Raw genomic sequence first — 18,146 nt, 5'->3', positions numbered from 1 at the left:
TATGCACGTTAAAGCACAGTAGGGCGCCTCAGCTCCTATATTGGGAACGTAACAAAGTAAAAATAGCACTTCATGACCCTTCCATGGCAGTGAGGATGGTTATTAAATACATTAAACTGAAAATCTAATACCTAGGTAAGTCTGGACCACAGTCATGCGGTTGGTGGTGAGGGTGCCGGTCTTATCGGAGCAGATGGCCGTGGCGTTGCCCATGGTCTCGCACGCATCCAAGTGGCGCACAAGGTTGTTGTCCTTCATCATTTTCTACGTACGACACGGTGATCGAGAGCAGAGGGAAGTGAATGATGACGGATGAGGAGGACAGAAGGACAGAGTTGGAAAAGAAATGGATTGATGAAAGAAACACAGAGGGAGAGAGAGAGGGAGAGAGACACGGACAATGAGCAGCTGTTCACGTTGTAAATGACATCTCAGAGGCAGATTTACTGTTTTCATCCCAGATAAATTGAGAGAGCAAAATGTTGTTTGGGTAAAGAAACGTCACACTCGTGCTGATGTCACTAATATGTTGTTTGGAAAGCTGTGGATATACCCACTAATAGTAGCTGCACACCATAATGTAGTGTTTAGTACAAGAGTCCAAGACTCAGACCTGAGTCAGACTGGGATTCTGTTTTTCAGGACTTTTTCTAGTTAGGCGCTCTTTGTTCTGCACGGAATCTCACGTCAAAGACGGAGAGAGAGACAGTGGACAGTGTCCACAACACCGCTAGTAATCATGACTCGGCGTTTGTCCTGTGTAGACCTGGTCTACGTACATCAAGCAACGCATGAAACAGTAGGTGGCGTCGTAACAAACAAGGGGACATTTACCTAAATATCAAGCGTAACTTCTTTCCTGCACAAAATTCAAGCACTTTAATGACCCATGCCTATTTAAGGCACTTTTTTCACTTTTTTTTTTTTTTCAAATTCACAAGCTTTCAAGGATTACAAGGACCTGTGGGAACTCTCTCTCTAACCTTTTTAATCCCTTTTCCGCCGTTGAACACGCATTTATTTAAAAGACAGTGTTGTTGGTTGTTGGATCTACCTTGACAGAGTAAGCCAGAGAAATGGTGACAGCAAGCGGTAAACCCTCTGGCACAGCCACCACCAACACAGTGACTCCGATGATGAAGAACTTGACAAAGTACTGGATGTAGACTGGAGTACACTCCGCCATCCAAGTCTGACCTGCAGCACACAGAATAGGTCAACGTTTAAAACCTGACTTGTGATTGTGCGTTTTGTTAGAGTAGCAGACACACACAGACCTTCAACGACAAACGTGTTGATGACAAAGAAGAGCACCAGGATGATGACGGTGATGGCTGACATCACCAAACCTGTGAGGAGAGAATCAGAGGAGAAGGACATTTCATCAGTGTCAGCTTGTTCTCACACTCGCTCTCCTGGGTTTCAAATATAAAGTTTCTTCAGGCAACGAAGAACAACACAGTGCGTCATTATTCACTTCAATCAGTTACCTGTGTGATCACACCGTTTATCACTGCAGAACCTAAGTCTGTTATGTTTGTTGTTACCCAGCGAAAACAAAGCATGAGTCACAACACGATGTGGAAACTTCTCTCAACGACATGTGAAACCTGCCCAGGCTGTGGCATGTTATATTATATCTGTATTATTATATTAGATTTTATAGCTATCGTCATATCGTGGAAAGATATCTGCGATGACTTTTCCAGGTTTTAAAAGCTGTTGCATTAATTATCATCACATTTATTATATTGAATACACCTCTTTTTTTTTGTCTCCCGGCTTCTCCCTCTCTGTCAAATTATGGGAATTAACTGGAAATTTGCGATAATGGAGTGGAACTCTTGTCTTTTGGGCACTTTGCAACATACTGCTGCATTTTTGTGTCATTCTACACGTATGTCTTTGCACAATTAAAATGAAAATTAAAAATTAATTTTAAAATTTTATTTTAAAATTAAAATGAAAATTAAAAAAAATTAAATTAAAATTTAAAATATTTATACATAAACAAAGACTTTCCATCCACTTTAGCTGGTGTGAAATACCTCCACACACACTGTATGGCGTACGTAGCATTTTTTCACAAGGTATAAAACATAAAATCAATAAGAACATACAACAGTAAAATAGTAACATAATAAAATAGTCAAATCTAGATAGAAGGGTTGACGATTGTTATCCTGAAGTCTTTCTTTATAAAAGTGATTGAAAATGTTGACTTTACCTGCTTTTCCGATCTGAACGGCCAGTTTGGTGAGTTTGCCCTGTAACACGCTCTTCTCCTTCTTTGGAACGTTGGTCTTCTTCTTCTCTCTGTCCTCCATCTCCCCTCCCTCTGCACTCTTCAGGGGTTGCATCTCCATAGCAACACCCCCCCCATGCTTCTTAGCTGCAAAAACACACACACACACACATAAACACAATGTTTACAAACTCTACAGCCAATGCAGGATGAAAGAATGACATTATTGACTTAGAAACTAATCCCAAGGTCCTCGGCTAAACGTTGAACAGATGGAAATGTAGACTTTGTGGTTAGAAGTCGACCTGTTTCAGCTCCTGATCCACAGCCGTCAGAATTTTGTACAAATGACTGTAGAACAACCTCCAAAGTTTCAGGGACGTTTATATATATATATATATATATATGTATGTATGTATATATATATATATATATATATATATATATATATATATATATACATACAACCATAGAAAGACATGTACACACATACGCACACAGCCTTACCTTTGTTTTGATTGTTCTCCACAGCTCCATCAGGTTGTTTTCCTATAAAAAACATTTGATAGAAGCAAACAGAAACGTTAACACATTCACATATAAAATCATCAGCACTTCATATTTCTAATCTTAGGACAGTCAAGGACACACACACACACACACACACACACACAGAGAAAAGCACAAAGAAACAATAGTGAAGGAAAGAGCAAACACGTGTCCATACACAGGGTCAACATTTGCGTCCTCCATCAGAGGACACTGTCACTGTCACTGTGTACTGGGGTCTATTCAGTGTCTGAGGAAGGGAGCGGGACACACAGAAGTGTAGGCTCACATACCATTGGTGACTGTGCTGTAAGTGGCATCTGTGGAGATGAGCAACTGAGGACTGGCCTCTGGTCGAGGGGGATTTGTGACGAGGGAAGGTTTGGGTGGACACGTGACAGGATTGGACAAAAAAAAAAGGGGGAGCGAAAAGGGAAGAATAAATAAAATGTTTGTATGCATAACTGTTTGTAATGTGACACGTAGAGAACAAAGACAAATGAACAGAACCTCGACTCCAGCGTGACAGACGGGTCAGAGACCAAATAGTCCCACTGTAGATGATTTATGTCTCTTTGGGGCTATTTTGTCTGACACTGTTTTGTCTCTTTGTAATTGTTTCTTTGAAGTTGTTTTCTGTCTCTGAAGTTATTAAGTTTCATACTTGTTTCCTGTTGTTATGTCCTGTCTCTTTGTAGTTACATGCTGTGTCTTTGTAGTTGTTTTCGGTCTCTTTGTAGTTACATGCTGTGTCTTTGTCGTTGTTTTCAGTCTCTTTGTAGTTACGTGCTGTGTCTTTGTAGTTGTTTTCAGTCTCTTTGTAGTTACGTGCTGTGTCTTTGTAGTTGTTTTCAGTCTCTTTGTAGTTACATGCTGTGTCTTTGTAGTTGTTTTCTGTCTCTTTGTAGTTGCAATCTCTGTCTGTTGTTATGATTTCTGTCTCTTTGTACTTATTTAGTTTCATACTTTTTTCCTGTTATGGAAAAATGTCCTGTCTCTCTGTAGGTACTTTCTCTGTCTTTGAAGTTGTTTTGTTTCTTTGCAGTTGTTTTCTTAATTGTTGCTTTCTTCCTCTTTGCAGTTATTTCATCTGTCTCTTTGTAGTTACATTCTCTGTCTTTGTAGTTGTTTTCTGTCTCTTAGCAGTTACTTCATCTGTCTCTTTGTAGTTGTTTTCTGTCTCTTTGTAGTTACATTCTCTGTCTTTGTAGTAATGATTTCTGTCTCTTTGTCTCTTTATTTAGCTTCATACTTTTTTCCTCGTGTTATGTCCTGTCTCTCTGTAGGTACTTTGTCTGTCTTTGTAGTTGTTTTACGTCTCTTAGCAGTTGCTTGCTGTCTCTTTGTAGCTGCTCCCTGGTGAACGTGTTTGTATGCATGACTGTATATGCAGAGAATGAAGAAAAATGAAGAAAAATGAACAGAACCTCAACTCCAGCGTGAGAGACGGATCAGAGACGGAAAAGTAAATAGCCCCACAGCAAGAAACCACATCGCATGAGGGAGAACTAACAAGTTATGGCATTTGTAGAAGTCTTATGAATAATTCATTAACTCCAGTAAATGACTGTCTGAATGATCCGGCCCACAGAAGCTGCACTCGGTGAAACACATCCACACAAAAACGAGGACAACAAGCAATAAAAGGACTTTTTTACCCCCTCATCATCATCATCATCATCATCATCCTCGTCATCTATCTGGTTTCTGTCCAATCTCTTAGTTTTAACATGACTACATTACTGCATACAGTACATTCCCATGCAGGAGTGAGAAGTGCGGTGGTGGAGGCCCAGATGAGTGCGGTGTGTGCGCTGGTAATGATATTAACCTTAAGTGCCTGTGAAAGTCTGTGTAGCCTCTGTTGTTGTTGTCTGCAGCTCTGTTCTGACTGCGAGGCCCAGTCCAAAACAAATTCAAGCACAGACTAATGCTTCACGCTCTGACCAACCACCGCTCTTCTCTGAATCTCCCCCAGCTCCATCGCTCTCTCCCCCTGCTCTTTCAATAATTGATTCAATCTGCAGCCTCTCGCTCTCTCTCTCGCTCGCTCTCTCTGTCTCTCTCTCTCTCTCAGATTAATGGAGGGAAGGAGAAACAAACAGAGGAGACCAATGGTGAAGACGGGAAAGTGAAAGAGGGCACAGGGGTAGTGGGGTAAACAAGACAGAAAAGGGAAGAAAAAAAAAGACGCACAGAGACGTGCAACGATGAAAATGGTGGATGGAGGGAAGGAGGTGGAGAGAGAGAGAGAGAGAGGGATGAAGAGGATGTGGGCTAAATTATCTATGAGGTTAAACTGGTGTGTTTCCTGTTGATGCTCTTATCTAAAATCAGTACAGGCACCCAACTGTACACACACACACACACACAGCAGGCTGCAGTATGTGGCACTGGAGTGAGTGTGTGATGGAAAAGCCCCCACACCCCATCATTCCAACACCCACTCAGTAAGACGTCATTCCTCTGTTTTGTTCTTTCTTTTTCTGAACTTATGCGTCTGCAGATTCTTTTTGAGCATTGTTATTTTGATTGAAGTCATTTTGTCTTGCTTTGCAGTTGATTTATGTCGTTCTTTTAAGTTCTTTTAAGTATGTCGCTCTTTGAGGTTATTTTGTCTCTTTCTCTTTTTGTCTTCTGTCTCTGTAGTTATTTTTCATACTTTTTTGTCTGTTCTTGTCTCCTGTTTCTTTGTAGTTACTTTCTCTCTTTGTTGTTATGTCATGTCTCTTTGTAGTTACTTTCTTTGTAGTTACTTTCTCTTTGTAGTTGTTTTCTGTCTCTTTGTAGTTACTTTCTCTCTTTGTAGTTGTTTTCTGTCTCTATGTAGTTACTTTCTCTCTTTGTTGTTATGTCATGCCTCTTTGTAGTTACTTTCTTTGTGGTTGTTGTCTGTCTCTATGTAGTTACTTTCTCTCTTTGTAGTTGTTTTCTGTCTCTTTGTAGTTACTTTCTCTCTTTGTAGTTGTTTTCTGTCTCTATGTAGTTACTTTCTCTCTTTGTTGTTATGTCATGCCTCTTTGTAGTTACTTTCTTTGTGGTTGTTTTCTGTCTCTATGTAGTTACTTTCTCTCTTTGTAGTTGTTTTCTGTCTCTTTGTAGTTGTTTTCTGTCTCTTTGTAGTTTGTAGTTTTCTGTCCCTGTGTAGTTATTTTGTTTCAGACTTAATACTCAGTTGTTATGTCCTGTCTCTTTGTAGTTATTTGTCTGAGGTGGTTAAGGTTGGTTGGTTTTGTGTCTTGTAGTTATTTTCTGTTTCTTTGTCTGAAGTCATTTAAAATCTCTTCAATGTTTTTTGTCACATCGTCTTTTATATATAAGTATATATACATCTATACTGTATATAGATGTATATATACACATATATAATCATATAACATCGCCTTTGTTTTGCATGTTGGTTATCATTTTCGAATCACTTTATTATCATTATCATGTTTGTCACATAGTAATTTGACTGATTTTTTGACAACAAAAATACTGATTTACTGATATCTCATTTGCATACTTACTCTATAACTCCCTCATGTGTGAGAACGCATTAACTGATTTGAAAAGTCCCCCCCCCTGTGTTTTGTTTGCATCTGTTTACTTCTGCTGGTTTGCAAGTTTCAAGAATTAAGTCTCTTCATTTTGCTAAATGAGCTGAAAAAAAACAATTGAAAAAGCTGCAGGGCATCTTCAACAACAAGAAATAAAAATGTTTCAAGTGCAAATTTATCAAGCATCTCAACAATGGTTGAACTCCTCCACTTACCCTTCTTCTCCTTGCCGTCTTCCTCTAGCTCTCCAGCGCCCAGTAGAGTGAAGATGATCCCCGTCTGTGAGTTGACACCTACAGCTGTCACCAGCATCCTGCCTGAGCCCTCCATCACATGGGTACCTACACACCCAAACACAAAACAACTGCTTTAGACTAGATTAAAAACAAATAATAATAAAAAATGGTGCTTTCAGGTGTGCTCCCTCAGGTGAGTGAAAATCCCAGCAGATCAGCAGTTTCTAAAATACTCAAACCAATAACCACGTCATTCTGATGCTCAGTTTGAACTTCAGCAGGTCTCCTTGACCATGTCCACAGACAGTGAGGACAATGAATCACAAATCAGGCTTCCCACAACTCGGTTGACATCAATTTCCAGGACCAATTACCTCAAATTCAAGGAACTAATGTGCTGACAGAGTTTAAGATGGGAGGGCAACTTATACATGGCGTCCAACTTTTATTGGTTTGCAGCACGCTCTGCATCATAAATGGGAGAAAACCTCAGGAAGAACCAATATAGTGATCATATTGGACAAAAGACGTCCACAGAGAAGGTCTATGGATGTTGTGAAGGAGGACAGGACGACAGAAAAGTAAGAGAGAGGACGAGAAAATGTTCCACTGTAGCAACCTTTACAAGGAGAAGACAAAAAGAAAAGGGAGAAGAATCTGAAATAGCAAATAGATTACTCTCTAATCCAGGGGGCATCAAACTCAAATGACCTGAGGGCCAATGAGCGTCTAGTCTGGTCATGAGGGCACTAAATATGTTGGTTTGGGGGGTGTGATACGAGATATTGTTAGAAATATGACAGAGACATCGCTAATTATTATTATTATTATTACATCATTATTTCAAAAGTATAACAACTTTCATTGTTTACAGACACATAAATACACAGAAAACTGTGGGCGTGCACATGTGACCAGACCAGGAATGTAGAAAGTCTATAGAGCAGAGGTGATCAGAGATGTCGTGAGCAGGACAGGTCACGGAGAAACAAACCTGAGAGCAGCATTGGGTCCTTATCCGCAGACTTGCCTACGTGGTCAGACTCCCCCGTGAGCGAGCTCTCGTCTATCTTCAGATCGTTGCCCTGAATCAGGATACCGTCGGTTGGCAGCAGATCCCCTGCACACACACACACACACACACAGATCGGTGTTTTTAAACAGTGAGTACATACAGTAACCTGCATTCAGCTTGTTTATAAAGAGAGAGAGAGAGAGAGAGAAGGACGGGAGACGAGGGAAAAATGTGAAGAACTGAAGAAGCCTCTTGAATGAGAGGGTGAAACATCTCCAGTCAGGTCCAGTTGCCTTTCCCTTCACTCACTCACTTCACAAATTCATAGAGAAAAAAAATCTTATCATTAATATTATTCAATATTGCGAGGAGTCTATTGTTATCCTTCAGATTATTATTATATCCGTGGGTTAGTGGTAATTTTTGAGGAAGTTAACGTGTATAAAAAACATTGAAACTTGGCATGGAGGTCAGGTCTGGCGGAAATGCGATATTGGCATAGTTCCCGCAACTGTGTGTTGCTCAAGGGCTCTATAGTGACCCCTAAGGTGAAAACAGAGGCAAAATTGAGTTCCACCGAATTTCCCAAAACTTGGTGGGAAGATGTTAAAGACCAAGACGAACAAAAAAGTCAAATGTAACCATAGCCGCAACACAACAGGAAGTCAGAAGTCAGAAGTTTGAATTTTGGCAAACAATGAAAATGACTAGAAATATGGTCAAATGAGTGACTTTTGTCATCAATTGTGAATTGTGTCATGACGATATCTTGTCCCATGCTGTAATATTAACATATATAAACATTTGTAAGGGTCTCCTCACCGTATTTGACCTGGGCCAGGTCGCCCACCACCATGTCAGCCACCGGGATCTGGATGACGTTTCCTTTCCGCACGACCGTGAACCTCTGCTCCTGCTCGATGCGACTCTGCAGACCGCGGAACTGCTTCTCTTTGGACCAGTCATTGAACGCCGTCACCAGGACGACGCACACGACAGACATCAGGATGGCGGCGCCCTCTATCCAGCCAGTGTCCCCCTCGCCTTCGTCCTCCCCACCTCCTGACACGTTCCCACACGCTGGAGAGACGGAGGGACAAGGTTAGGGTTAGAGACGCGGCTAACACAGATATTGGCTTTAAAACTGGCTTTTTTTTTCATGCATATGTATATATATCTATATATATATACTGTATGTATATCTATATATGTATATATATAGATATACATATAAATATTTATATGTATATCTATATATATAGAGGCTGCCTTCAATATTTGAGTCCATCATCAATCGTGAGAATCAAGACGCACAACGACTACAAACTTGCTCTTCGAAATGAAATGAATGTGAGGAGAGTTTGCATCCTGCTGCTGTTCGAGGGAAAACACCATGTGGTTTCAGTCAGGGTCCCTTATTATTTGCTCTTTCAGTCCACTGAGCCCACGTTTTTCCTTCAGCGACCGCTCACTGTGGCAACAAATCAGTCACGTGTTTCACTCTGTGCTCCACCAGCGTCTGTCCATCTGTCGTACTAGTATCCATGTATTTGTGTTTCCTCTAGTCTTTGTTTCGTGTGCACTTTCCACACTTAAATTACTCATGGACCTACAGACGGGTGACAGATAGGTTTTTCGTCGGGCACCAGATCATCATGCACTGCCAGTAAAGCTTCAGTGCATCATTGATTCTCTGGGTCTCTAACGCTGCTCTCAGACATGCACTGACGTCCAGAGACTCTGCTGAGACTGTGTGTGTGTGTGTGAGCGGGGCTGCACGTACGAATATACACGTCCACAGAAGGTGCAGAAGAAATTGTGTGGAAATTCTGCTCACCAAAATCCCTGACAATCTCCTGCTGTGCGAGTATGAACGGCAGTTCTCAGACATAGCAAAGGCTTGAGGAGTATTAATTCAGTAACAGAAAGTGTTGTATTTATATTCAACACACGTTGAAACAGTTGTGAAAAATAATTCTCACTGTCAAAATAAGAAGACGAACTTCAGTGTGGCTGCTTTAATCTAACGTGCCTTAATGAAAAGAAAGACGTTCCATTTGGGTCTCTGCTCTTGACTTTTCCTCCCACCACGTTCAGATCTGCCCCTAAAAGCCTCTCCATGCCACCTGTGCTCCTCACAGAGAGTGGTATCATGCACTCTGGACTTGCAGTAGTCAGTCTGGAGCTCCAAACCAATTACAAGAGGTCACAAAGTCCTGGGCTGAAAGTCTGCAGTGGTTCATTAAAAAGTATCATTTAATGATAAAGTTCCACATCCATAGAGTCTGCATTAGTCTTATGTTCCACACATGTTAAGTATGAAAATCGCACTCCTTTGTGTTTCCTTGTTTCGTAGCTGCGGACTTCCTCATTCAACCTCGAGTGAGTTTTAATGGTTACCAAGACTGGACTGGATAGTGTGCCACTCACATGGAATCAAATTGGAGCTATATGTGGATTTGTGAGATGTAATTGCTGATAATTGTAGGTTGCATCATCACACGCTGTTTTTTTCTACACGGAGTGAGTGAGACATCTCGCTTTCCGCCTGCCATCTCTGCCGGGGAGCTGCACGTGCAGTGAACAGCAGGAGACGGCAGGTGAACACGTCAGAGCGACACAACTGCTGCCGATGTAACACAATCATGTTTAGATTATTCGTTTATTTCAAGTTTATTGACCGGGGGTCTTATAGAGCAGCATTAACCGTGAAGGAAAATATGCTTTTGTATCAGATTCAAGCTCTAATTTCAAGCTCATTTCCATCTGCAGTCTCTGAGACTTTCAAGGATATTTGCAAAGCCCAAAACAACCTCAAGGTAAATTGAAAACCTATTATCTAAAGAATTGTATTGAGTAATTGTGTGATTTATTATCCAATTAGGCGACTAATTGTTTAAAATAATCAGTGACTAGTTGACTATTAAAACAGTCGTTAGTTGTAACCCTGGTCTGCATGGACCAACGTAGAATTGACATCACTAGTGAACCTCTGCACACACACACACACGCACACAAAGGGACGTGTAAACTATGACCCAGCCCTTAAAACACCACCACTCCCTCACCCTCCACCCGTTTTTGCCCCCATCCTCACATTCGGTGTCCTTCCCCGGTGGCTGGTAGAAAGAGAGGCCGAGGGAGATGATGGCGGCGGCCTCCAGGATGATGAGTGTGACGTCCTGCAGGGCCTCCCACACCAGCTCCAGGAAAGTCTTGGGTTTCTTCGGCGGGATGAAGTTTTGGCCGTACGTTTGGCACCGTCGCTCCAGGTCTGCCGGGTCCCCACTGAGACCTGAGAGACACAATTTGATTTAGAAGACGGAGATGTCACTCTATTCATGTATGATCATGGGCTTCAGTGTATCTTGTAATGTGTTTATAATCCGACAACAGAAGTGGTCAAATGTTCTTCTACCAATTTGTATGTAATAGCCCCATAAAATATTTTAAGTAAATTAAATAAACACAGGAAAATCTACGAGTGACTGAAATCTCTCCACTCACGCTGCTGTAACATGAAATGAAGATTCTAAGCAGTGATGATCGGTGTGGATAACTTCATACATGTGGACAACACCACACCATTCAAGAGTGATTGGATTTAACGGGTGTTTAAACCACGTCTGAATGTGATCCATAACAGAGCATCGATTCCTGACTCCAGTCCGGAGGGTACCTCACGATATGATACCATACTGTAACGCTACCTTTTTTTGTCGTTTGCCGTCACCGTGAATAAAGGCTGTAACCGCGGTGGCAGTCAGTGCAGATTCAGCTTCGTCTCCCTGTGTCAGGTTTAGGTTAAAAACCCAGGACAGGACTGTGTGTCAGGTTCACAGTCACTATTGTCTCAGGCTCGCTCAGGTTTGGACAGATAAACTAGTCTCTGCTACAGGGACCTCAGTCGTGCTTATAATGAACACATCAGGATATATTTATCCCATTATTAAATAAGTAAATGACGCAGAGTAAGTTTTCTGTATAACAAAGAAAAGCGTTAAAATTCACTGATCAACATTTTTCAACATTTCCTGTCATTAATAATATTACGTTTTTGATTCTAATTTGTTCTTGTAATATATAAACATTCATTTTGGATCATGAATACGTGTTTTTTGTGAACACTTTTTAACATGTGGAATAATATATGATGAGAAAGACACAGGTCAGCAAAATTTCTTTGGGAATAAATGTGAGTGTGAGTTACACACACACACACACACACACACACACACGTCGTAAACTGTGACGACACTGCAACGTCTTCATCCTCCTCCTCCCCCTCCTCCTCATCCTCCTCCTCCTCCCCCCTTCAACCTCACCCCTTAGTGATTCAGTTTCCATGGTGACCAGGATAGCAAGTCCAGGGCTTCCTTCCCTTCCTGTCTCTAACAGGTTTCTGCCCAGCAACAGGTGATGTCACTCTCTCGGCGTAATGGGTCTGAGGCAGAGCCCCGTTTTCTTTTATGTGTATTTTTTTTCCTGATTGGACGTCAGGGGAGGAGGAACAGCGACGTGTGCGCTGTGATTGGACGAGAGCGGTGACTGTCGGTGTGCGTCAGTGTGTGAGAGTGTGTGAGTGTGTGTGTGTGAGAGTGTGTGTGTGTGTGCTTGCTGCAGCGAGTCATGTGTAGCTCCCAGTGTTGCTGAAGAGTTTGTGTAGCAATATGACGCTCAACAGGGTTCGGGCCAAGGCGAGGCACAGAGCGAGAGAACAGGTGACCTTATGCTGAGTAATCATAGTGAGCTGCATCCCCCCTTTCATTAGTCCATCCCTCGCTCTCTCTCGCTCCTCCTCCTCCTCTCTCTTTCTCATCTACTCGTCCATCCCTCCATCCTCCTCTTCCTCTTCCTCAGCTTCTCGGGCCTCTCTCGTCTCTTTTTCTCCCTCTCTCAATCTCCCCTTGATGTGTCCTTGACAATGCGGCAAGCTGTTCTAGCTTTCCCTCCTCACACCGCCCGCTCGCCCACCCACCCCCTCCTCCCCCCATCATCGCACTGACACACACACACACACACACACACACTCTCTCTTTTACACACTCCCATCATTTTCTCTGTCTTTCTCTCTTCAGTGTGGATATAATAGTCTCATACTGCAGTGCTGTGTGTGTGTGTGTGTGTGTGTGTGTGTTGGTTTAACCACCACTCTGCTCTGTGTATCATATTACAGATGATTTTCAACATCGACGGCATCATAATGTATATGTACATTTACCCCGGTGTGTGTGTGTGTGTGTCATACAGGTAATACTCGGGTTGTGAGGACCTAAATCTGTTCACACAGTCACATTATGGGGACATGTCTTCCTTGTGGGGACAAAAATCAAGTGCCCATAACATGAATTATTACATTTATGCTGAAGACATGTTGTATGGTTAGGTTGGTTTCTCCAGGAAATGAATGTAAGTCAATGTAATGTCCTCTGAAGTCATGAAAACTGGACTATGCATGTGTTCTTGTATGTGTGTCCTTGTGAGGACATGTTGTCTGGTCCTCACAACTTTAAAGGATGCATTAGGTCTACGATGTGTCCTCAGTGAGAATGCTGCACGAGAACATGTGTGTGTCTACGTGTGCACATGTATTCATATATTTATACATTTACATATAAGCAAACTCCTTAATCTTAATCTTAATCTTAATCTCTGAACGAGTAAAGACATTAGAGTCACACAAGGTGAGAAACATGTCGCAGAGTTTTTAACAACCCCACGAGACACCGTGTGTCATTTGTGAAAGTCAGCGGTGTGTGTGTGTGTGTGTGTGTGTGTGTGTGTGTGTGTGCCAACTGTGCTGTAGGGACAACTGCAGGTACACGGTTTTGTGTGAGTGTGTGTGTGTGTGTTTGTGTTGGGACCTGCTGCACTGATTCCTGACCAGCTCACAGTGTCAAATTAGCAACACACTACAGACTTACTGTAACTCAACACCCACCAACTCTCTCTCTCCTCATCATCATCATCTCCATCTCACAACTCTCTCTCTCTCTCTCTCTCTCTCTCCATCTCACAGCTCTCTCTCTCTCTCTCTCTCTCTCTCTCTCACCCTCTCTCTGTCTCTTGCAGACTTTTCTGGCCAACTTCTCTCTGCTGTTGTGTTGCTAGGTTACCAACTAGTTGAAGGAGTGGGCGTAGTGTGTACCACACCCCTGTTACAGCACACACGCACACACACACACACACACACACACACACACACCTACATACAGAGAAGCCCACTTTCCTACAATCACTGTAAAACCTTTAATCAGCATAATCATATTAACTTGCTAGTTTGTGTGTCAATGTGTGTGTATGTGCTTGTATTTGTGGCCTCTTTAGGACATTAAAATCTGGCCTTGTAACGAGGACCAGTCGTCCTCATGGAGACCAAAACCTAGTCCACAAACTAAGTTTTGGTCCTGGACCTGGTCAAGTTTAGCTATTGTGGTAAGGTTCTTCTTCTTCTTCTAATAATAATATGTTTTGGCAGGCTGTACACTGAGAGGTGCAACGCTGCCCCCCACAGCTTGAAGCTAATTACAGTTCAAAGTTCTTGATTTCAAGCACTCTTCTTCTTCTTCTTCTTCTTCTTCTTTCTCTACTAAATTTTCATACAGAGGTTCAAAGCCTCCCATCGCAGTCTCAAGTACTTCTTCTTCTTCTAATAATAATCATTTCCTTGTGAATATACACTGACAGGCACAATGCTGCCCCCCACAGCTTGAAGCTCTCAATTACAGTTCAAAGTCCTTGCTCTCCACCACCGTTCTTCTGCTTCTTCTACTAAATCTTCCCATACAGCAGTTCAAAGCCTCCCATCGCAGTCTCAAATCCTTCTTCTTCTTCTAATAATAATTCATTTCTGTCAGGACACTGACAGGCACAATGCTGCCCCCCATAGCTGGAAGCTCTCGATCACAGTTCAAAGTTTTTGATTTTCTTCTTCTACTATTAATACATTCTTCTACAGAAGTTCAAAGCCTCTCATCGCGGTTTCAAAGTCTTTTTTTCTAGAAAAGTTTCTGTCGCTTCATATTCTTACACACAGACCAGTTACATGAAGCAATGCCTGAAAGTCAGGTGTCGATTCTTCACCAAAGTCCTGGTTCAGTCAGTTCCATAAACGACTGTTGCCGTTCTCTTTTTGCATGTGTCTCATTGTCTCTGGACGTCCACACTGGCACAGACCGTCTGGGTGTTTTCCCATTATTTCCAGATTGCTGACTCATCCACTATGTCTCAGTCTCAGTCTGGTGAGGACAACCTCAGCCCTTCTCTTTAACTTATTTGCAACAGAGGGATTGCAGAGGGTGATAATGACCCCTCTCTGTGGTTAGGTTAAGGTTAAGTTAAGTTAAGAGATTAATGGGTTGTGGTTAAGGTTTGGGATAACGCTTTGTTTAGGCTGCAAACATTCACGTTATTGTTTGTTCTGTTTTAAATTTGTAAAATAAATAAAGTCAAAGTAATTTTTCGGTCAAATTTTTTTAGCATATCAATTTTTAACGTATGTTACAAATAAACATTTGTGGATTAGCGTAAAAAAAATAACAATTAATTGACGTTCAGTCCACTAGATGGCGCCAAGTGCTAACTCTCACGAGAGCTGTTGTGTGACTATATCGCAACATATGAAACATCGTGATAATATCATATCGTGGAGTCTCTGGCGATTCCCACCTCCAATTAACTGTAAATGTAACATAATAATATAAAATAATCGCTAATATCACATCACAACCTGCTCTGCTCACCATCAGTGACGCTGGACTGTAGTCTCTGGCAGAGTCCCTCTGTGTCTCCGTAGCTGTCCTGGATCTTCTGCAGGGCGTCGGTCCCCCTGAGCTCCATCAGATCCCTGAGCTCCTCCACTGTGACCGCGAATTCTCCCGTGGCGCCGTCCGCCCGTCCTCCTCCTCCTCCTCCTCTGCTCCCACTCCGAGTCCCTTTGGGATAAAACTCCACTGCGCTGTTTGCCATTTCGCCCATGGTGGCTGTGGTTGACATGTCAGTGAGGGTGTCCACTTATTTTTGGTCCTCCTCTCTCTCCGTAGTCTGTCCTCAAATCAGTTCCACTTTGGTTTGGTTGGTTGGGGGATGTTCATGTGCTCAACAGTCAGAATTAATATGTGTAATTAATTTTTCTTTAATATTCTTCAAAGAAATGACGGAGCGCCGTTCCTCTGTTTTTGTCTGGGCTGAGCCTCCCACTGCTCCTTTAATTCTCCATGCCAGGAGGAGGAGGAGGGTGAGGGGGATGAAGAACAGCGAGCAGGTGCACCTCAGGAGCGCTGCGTCCGAATGAATCCAGCTTCCCTTTCCTCCGTCCCCTCTGCTTCGACTCCACTCTTTCTTCGTTTCTGTCCCCCTCCCTCCAGGGTCACGGCCAGTCCATGGACGGACGGACAGGCTGACAGACTCACAGACGAGGACGGCGGGGGACGACGGACGGGTGGAGAGAGGGGCGAGCGAGGCAAAGGCGGCTGATGAATCAGAGGCGGCGAGCGGATCCAGTTCAGAGGTAGCTACTGCTGCTGCGCCACCAGGACCTGAGAGCGAGAGCACAGAGAGGAGATAAAAACGTTATCACTCCGCTCTATTGATTTCACTGTCATGACATCAGATCATCTCTGAGGGAAATAAACATGTGAAAAGTACAGTGGGATAAAAATCTACTTTTCATTCAGCACGACCTTAAAAAGACAGTGATCATTTGAAATCACTTTTAAAGAGCTCTTCTCTCTGGCCTTCACTTCAGGATGAGAACATTTTAATATTTTACTATTTTACTTTCATCATTATGTGCTTGTTGTACCTGAAAATTGGTACAAACATTACAGATGGGTCAAACTATTGATTTGGTGATATATCGTCACCCTTCCTTGTGCAATACGATGATCGATACACCGGCGCAAATATAAATATTATAAACAACAAATTAGGGTGCTCTGAAGTAAACAGTCCCTGCCAGATTCACTCGCATTATTTCTTCAAGTAAATTCTGACTTTTTTTTCTCAAAATTATTAAAATCTGACTTTTTTTTTCAGAATAAGTAAAATCTGACTTTTTTTTCTTCAGGATTCGAAAACTCAGACTTTTTTTTCTTCAGGATTCGAAAATTCGGACTTTTCTCAAATTTAGAAAATTCTGAGTTTTTTCTCAGAATTAGAAAATTCAGGATTCATTGTAAGAATTTGAAAAAATCAGACTTTTTTTCCTCAGAATTCGAAAATTCTGACTTTTTTTCTCAGAATTCGAAAATTCTGACTTTTTTTTCTCAGATTAAGAAAATTCTGACTTTTTTTCTCAGATTAAGAAAATTCTGACTTCTTTCCCTCAGAATTAGAAAATTCTGAGTTTTTTTCTCAGATTAAGAAAATTCTGACTTTTTTCCCTCAGAATTAGAAAATTCTGACTTTTCTCAGAATTAAAAAAAGCTGACTTTTTCTTGAGATTCTGACTTAATCTCTCTCTTTTTTTTTCTTTCAAAAACGTTTCTTTACATGTGGCCCTAATACTCTTCCGTACAAACCACACAAATCGGACACACAGCGAGCGCTCGGTACAGTATGTTCTCTATGACCCGGTGGAACCGCCACAGAGAGGAAGCCTCGTCCCACGTGAGCAATTAGCACCAACTGTAACTAAACACTCACACACACAGAGAGACACACACACGACACAACATATTCAGATTTCCCTATCTGGGTGTTTTACATGAGGATGAGCATTAGAAAAACAGAAGTTGGGCTCATCATTAATTCCCTTTCTCCTCCCTCCTCTCCTCTCTGCTCCCTCTTGCATCCTCTCCCTCCCTTGTTTCCTCTCCGCGCTGCCTGTATCCCGACTGAGTGTCAGTCTATGACTCAGTCTCCCCATTCGCCCTTTGAAGCTTCCCCTCACTCTCCATCTCCTCTTTTCCATCTCTTCATATCTACAGTAAAAGTCGGGCTGATGGTGAATAACAATAGTGTGAAGTGTGAAAAAAGCAGCCCTGAAAACACCCGACCACCACTTTACTGAAGAAAAAGATGTCAGTCAATGTCATGATATTCCAACAAAATATGCAACTACATTCATGGCAATATTTAACCCTCAGACCCCTAAAACACAGGCTGTAAGAATATGCAATATAAAGTGTCTTAAATCTGATGAAATTATTTCTTTGTCCATTTTCACCAACTTTATAAACACACCTGACCAAAAAACTACTCAAATATTTAATTTAATTTAATTTAATTTAATTTAATTTAATTTAATTTAATTTAATTTAATTTAATTTAATTTAATTTAATTTAATTTAATCATAACTTTGACTGAAGATTTTAACGTATAGTTTTGTTCAGTTAGACAGATATCGCGATGAATCACGTATCATATCATCGTATCATGAGGCACCCACTCATTTCCACACTTCTCCATTGACATAATAATCTATTTCCAAAAAAGGTGGCATCAACAGCAAGGTGTGACGGCTTCCAAAGACAGGGTCAGGGCCCCACAAATGGGTCGCAAGAGATTTTTTTGGGGGGTCCCTCAGCAAATCCACAGAGTTTTTACCAATCTTTTA

The 18,146-nt window shown here is 41.9% G+C and overlaps 1 protein-coding gene across 4 annotated transcripts in view; it reads right to left on the bottom strand.

The window, feature by feature from the left end:
• The window catches only part of atp2b3b (ATPase plasma membrane Ca2+ transporting 3b), a 53,954-nt gene that overhangs the window by 29,634 nt on the left and 6,174 nt on the right, over positions 1–18,146 (bottom strand). For all 4 annotated transcript variants that reach the window (XM_058641910.1, XM_058641908.1, XM_058641907.1 and 1 more), the window contains exons 2-11: positions 15,330–16,124; positions 10,685–10,882; positions 8,410–8,667; positions 7,567–7,692; positions 6,552–6,677; positions 2,753–2,794; positions 2,228–2,392; positions 1,278–1,349; positions 1,055–1,197; positions 132–264 (exon numbers count right to left, since the gene is read on the bottom strand). In XM_058641910.1, the coding sequence (XP_058497893.1) occupies positions 132–264; positions 1,055–1,197; positions 1,278–1,349; positions 2,228–2,392; positions 2,753–2,794; positions 6,552–6,677; positions 7,567–7,692; positions 8,410–8,667; positions 10,685–10,882; positions 15,330–15,582 (1,516 nt within the window). In that variant the 5' untranslated portion in view covers positions 15,583–16,124. The remainder of the gene's footprint in view (positions 1–131; positions 265–1,054; positions 1,198–1,277; positions 1,350–2,227; positions 2,393–2,752; positions 2,795–6,551; positions 6,678–7,566; positions 7,693–8,409; positions 8,668–10,684; positions 10,883–15,329; positions 16,125–18,146) is intronic.

This window comes from Solea solea, chromosome 11, assembly GCF_958295425.1.
Source record: "Solea solea chromosome 11, fSolSol10.1, whole genome shotgun sequence".
In the NCBI taxonomy this organism is placed as follows: domain Eukaryota; kingdom Metazoa; phylum Chordata; class Actinopteri; order Pleuronectiformes; family Soleidae; genus Solea; species Solea solea.
The sequence above is the reverse complement of the archived record's forward strand: the minus strand, read 5'-3'. Positions and strand labels throughout refer to the sequence as shown.